The 5,646-nt window shown below is 30.8% G+C and overlaps 1 protein-coding gene across 1 annotated transcript in view; it reads right to left on the bottom strand.

Moving 5' to 3' along the window:
- The window catches only part of LOC106871031 (unconventional myosin-Id), a 107,701-nt gene that overhangs the window by 70,967 nt on the left and 31,088 nt on the right, over positions 1-5,646 (bottom strand). The window contains exons 2-3 of the mRNA XM_014917289.2: positions 4,135-4,343; positions 2,701-2,794 (exon numbers count right to left, since the gene is read on the bottom strand). Coding sequence (XP_014772775.1) covers positions 2,701-2,794; positions 4,135-4,343 — 303 coding nt within the window. The remainder of the gene's footprint in view (positions 1-2,700; positions 2,795-4,134; positions 4,344-5,646) is intronic.

Below are 5,646 nucleotides of genomic sequence, written 5' to 3'. Positions count from 1 at the left end.
CACACACACACAGCCTGCAAAGCTTACAGATGGGCTGCTGAATTGAAATCTCTATGTTGCTTTGAGGGAAAGGTAAGACTTGACAAACTGCTTCTCCCTCTGTTGTTGGATTACTGTGACGTTTGTTTAAAAAAGAGAGATTATGACTGATAAAATAACGAAAGCAATATTTACTAAGCAAGTGAGCACTATTATGCAAAGAAATAATTAGACATAAAATATCATAAAAATGATTAGAATTAGGAGTCGAATGGGAAAATATGAAGTAACTAGCAGAAAACCACCCGAAGGGCGGTCTTTCTGCTAGTTAGTATAATGTCATCTGAGATTATCAGAATTATTACTCATAGAAACAGTGACCACTGATTAGAGAGAAAATGGAAATTTATGCTTGCACTAGGTAAGTAACAATCAATAATCTTTGACACTTGAAAAGCTGTATAATTTACGAGACAGGTTTATAAGGAATGTTTTATATTCCAACTTACAGGTGTCTAGGTGAACTTAAATGAAGATGAATGAGATAAAGATAGCTACAGAGCAACCATCATTATTATTATAAAGCAGGTACGACAGCACTTATTCAAATATATATCATTATGTTGTGCCATGAATATAAAAAAATATGTATCCAGTAATATTGTGTATTAATTGTGTGTACTATTTCAATAGATGTAAACAAAACATCTCACTGGGGACCAGAAATATCACTTGAGTGCAATAATGTTAAGAATACTAGTCTGTGTAATGTGAATTATGACGTATATAGAGCACTTACCTACCCACATTTTCCCTGTTATGTGCTATCAGCACTTACCTACCCACATTTTCCCTCCCATATAAAATGCAAGAAATTTTCCCCAAGATTGTTTCCTTAGAATTGAATCTCCCGAGAGTTCTTTTCTTTTCTATATTTAATTTCCAATCACCAAACTGCAAAGGGTCCTATTGAATATTAAGTATACTAACCTCACCCAGTTAACTCTAATTCAAAGAAAATCAGCACCCTGAGTATCTACAAATAACCATCTTTTTAGATTACAAAATATACTTTTCTCTCTGACAAATTGTGAAACAATTTACTTCTTGATTTATTTGGCTAAATGCCAAATTTATTTTACATGTAAAAAAAAAAAAAAAAAAAAAAAAAAAAAAAAAAAAAAAAAAATCATTTTTACTATTTTCAACATCTAACACAGAGCAACAACACCTGAGTACTGTATACAGCAATCTCATTATCATCATATTAAAATGAAAGCAAAATCAGTTTCAAAAGAATCAATATGTATACAAATAGCTAACATGTAAGCTACCATGTAACCATCTTGCCTGGGAACTATAATCATTATCATCAAGAGTTTGTAACCAAGCAAGTACAACTTGTCGATTGTAAGTAAACATTATAAAATGGAGTCTTGTAAAATAACATTTCCCATGGCTAACAAATTTGTTTTTATGGTAACATCATACTTTATTTAATAAATTACTTCAATCTGTCTTACACTTGAATTATTGTAATTTATATCTAATCTAATTCCTGTATTCCTAAATCTTACAGCTTACTTTAGTCAACTGGAGATGGTGAAGATGACAAACAGAATTGAAACTACAATCCTCCATTATCTGAACATTTTTTTTTTTTTCTTTTACTTTGGATCTTTTCTGTTGCTGTCATAGTTTTGGAAATTTTAAATTTAAGTGAAAATTTTCAAACTTGGTATATTGATGTAATTTCTCATGCTGAAGCTGATTTTGTTATTCACTTGTTCCAGAAAAATTTTTAGGAAAGTGCTACAGAAGTTTAAAGTGTAATAATTTTTACCCAATCAGAAAGTAGGATTTGGAAGTTGGTATTTTCTCCATGATACCTATTTATCACAAAATCAATGAGGACAGTGAAAGTTGTAAGATGTTTTGAAGTGTTAATAAAGTTTTAAATGAATAAAGTCATGTGAAACAGTGGAACAGGCATGTAAACTATTTAAAAAGGAAAAATCCCCAATGTAATTTGTTTTTGCCACAGAATGGTGGGTCTCACAACATAGTTTATTCCTTTGTTTTACACAGGGCCCTGTGCTTTTTTCTACTTGTTGCATATGGGTACCATCTTTTGAGTTAATGAACTCAACGCTGTGGCAAGTTCCCAGTACTACCTATCTGAACTTGGTTGCCGAGCAGGTCCTCCACTCATATCTCACGAACATGGCTGCTGTAATCAACAGCTGTGCAGTGGTCCATCCCCATTCTTTCAACACAAAACTAAACTAAAGTCAATTCCTTGATCTATGAATAAAGGAAAAAAAGCAGTACAGCCCTAAGAGGAAGGCTACCACCTTCCAGCCAAGTATCTTTCCTGACAAGATACCCAGTAACAGGTTAGACTGTAAAATTTTTAATAATCTGCACTGGGGATGTCAGTCTACCGAGTAGTAAATACATAGTGTATACCTTAATGGTGAAGACAGTAAATTTATTGTATAATTACAAAGTGTTACATAAGCTTGTAGCACTGAAATGAAATTCTTTCTTGGAGAAAATAACTTCAGAAGGAATCCTGCTGAATCAGTTGAAAATTCAAGCATCATTAACATTTTTATCCCCAGAACAGTTCCCTTCAATTGTATAACATATCATTAAAAGAAGCATAAATTAATTAGTGTATTTCAACGAAAAGGGCATGATGTCATTAACTATAATTACCGTTCCACTTCTTGTTGCCCACTAATATTTGTTACAGCTGCAATATATCTCATAATAATCTTTGAAGCTTCAGTCTTCCCAGATCCACTTTCCCCTGAAAGACAATTTAAAGCAACATTCACTATAAAGATAAAAGAACATGCTCATTGAGTCTTGAAAGAAACTAATGTGCACAATGATTGCAAGAAAAATTATATTACTATATCAAGTTTATATCTTGCATTATTTATAATATTATTTTATCAAGTTTATACATAACATTATGTCAACTTTATATGTAACAATACTAATTCACGTTTATAGATAACATTATATCAAGTTAAAATATAGCATTGTTATATCAAAATGGTATGTTTAGCATTCAGATTGTCAAATGCAATGCTTATTAATCTCATTGTTTTGAATTAATCATGTATTATTTTGTAGCTTTGAAATTTCAATAACGTGACTGTATATTTTTAGAATGACATGGTAAAGCAGGTGTGAGAGGTCAGATCTGGTCAATTTGAACACCAAACAGGTAAAATATTATGGTTGGATTTGACCAGTTTAAATGCTAAAGGGTTATATATAACAAATATATCAAGTTTATAACATTACCATATGAAGTTTATATACATTACAACATCAAGCTTGTATATAATATTATTAAGCCAAATTTATATATAACATCACTACATCAGAGTTGCACTTGTTTGAAAATTGACAGTGTTGAAACTAAAACACATAACTGAGGAATTACTATGTAGACATTTAACTCAATGTTTCAAGTTAATCTAAGTGGGTGCTTAGCTCCAGCTTAGTCATGTTCAAGCAGACATTATCCAACATTTCCTTTTCTTCTGAAGCAGTCCCTTAGGCAAGTGTCATCTCCTGTAGCCTTGAGCCGACCAAAGCCTTGTGAGTGGATTTGGTGGATGGAAGCTGGAGGAGGCCTGTCATATATACATGTGTATATTTGTGTGTGTCTCTTTGTGTCTGTCACCCCACCGCCACTTGACAATCAGTGCTGGTGGTGTTTATGTCCCTGTAACTTAGCAGTTTGGCAAAATATACCAATAGAATAAGTACTGTGCTTATAAAACAAGTCTTGGGGGTTGATTGTTTGACTGAAAAACCCTGCAGTCAGATGACTGAAATATGTAAAAGAATAAAAGAATACAATTCCTAATAATATCTAATTATTAAAATGCAGTAGGGGTTTTGTTTAAACATTGAATGGCTACAAAGGTTCAGAAGAGTAAAATCAGAATCAAAGAGGTCTATAGGCAGAAAATGGTTGAGAACCACTACACTGAATTATATTGACTGAAGTAGAATTAAGTGTTGTATTCAGATATTGAAAGATACACCTGAATAGAGTTAAATTATGTATGGGGTGACAGTCTACCATTTTAGTAGCTTCACTGGTCCTAAATAATAACTATCACTTACCTGATATCACAATGCAAGTATCTTTGTTTGTGCGTTTCATTGTTTTATAAGCACTGTCTGCAAGGGCAAATATATGGGGTGGACGCTCATATAGCTCTCTGCCTTTGTACTCTGATATATAGTTTTCTCCATAGATGTCCATGGATTTGTAAGGATTCAATGAAACAACCACTTCACCAATGTAAGTATAAACTCGATTTTTCTGAAACCTGAAATTCAAAATAGTGTGTGAATGGGCAGGTTGGTATATATATGAATGTATGTATACATGTATTTATTACATGGAAAAATGCAAAAGAAATAATATTCTAAAGATTATAAACCTGGAAAAGTACAGGACAAGCTATTACACTCGGAAAAGTTCAGGACAACTTATTACATCTGGTTAAGTACAGAACAAGAAAATTTTTACTTAAAATATTGCAGCTAAAGTTAAAACTTCAAATAAAATATTTAGATTTAGAAAATATCAGCTTTTATTAAAACTAAAAATTTTATTTCAAGTTATTACTTCTATTTGTTATTACTTGTTGCTTCTATTAAAAATATCTCAAAATATTTTTTGCACTTCTAAAAAATTCCTCTATTTTTTTATTTTTTTATTAATAATTTGAAATTTGAAAATAGGTTATAAAAATAATTGTAGTACATAATTAGTTAGTACAATAAACAGAATAATAAAAAAATTGGTTATATATTACAGTAAAATCTACCTATAACAACAGATTCACAGTAAAATTTGCTTGAGTTATTGCCAAGTCTTCACATTTTTGGTCTTGAACCAATGCCTATTTTGTACATAATGAATTTGCCTGCCATATATACTATTCTATTTTGCATAAAACACTAGCTGTATTGGTACTTCTGGCTCACATTCTTTAAGTATTCTACTAGTGTGTCAATATTTTACGAAAATGATGGTACCATTTTTATGTTACTTTGTAAATTAAAATTAAATAATTTTTAATATTCAAATTTTATCCTTAATTAAAATATAGTTTGGTTTAAAATAAAAAAGTTAATTTTACTTAAATCCAATTTTTTACCTTATATTTTTTTTCATATTTTATTTCAACTGTTTTGATACAAATTTTGTTGCATGGGATCAGAACTATGAAATTCCTCATGCTTTCTTCTATCATTGAAGCTAAAATAAATATATTTTGCTTTTAAAATAAAGTTATTTAGATTTAAACTTGATTGGAGGCATTACTTACTCTCCAATAACATTACTAATCTCAATTTTTTTAATGTCAAAATGTAGCTAGGGACCAGCCCTCTTCAAAAATGTTAACAGTTTTCAATTTGGTTAAGAACTGAATTAGCAACAAAGCTCTGAAGATGCTGCATGTGAGTAAATTGTGGCCATAAGAATATTATTCAACTACTACCATAGTTGAATGATAAGTTAACACTGTAAAGTGATTGGCATGAATATACACATACATCTCCACACATATCTACAGTTACACCCTAGCAACCATATACATACACTCACATATCCTTAATCAC

Source organism: Octopus bimaculoides, chromosome 9 (assembly GCF_001194135.2).
Source record: "Octopus bimaculoides isolate UCB-OBI-ISO-001 chromosome 9, ASM119413v2, whole genome shotgun sequence".
Lineage (NCBI taxonomy): Eukaryota > Metazoa > Mollusca > Cephalopoda > Octopoda > Octopodidae > Octopus > Octopus bimaculoides.
This window is presented reverse-complemented; position numbering and strand designations above follow the sequence as displayed.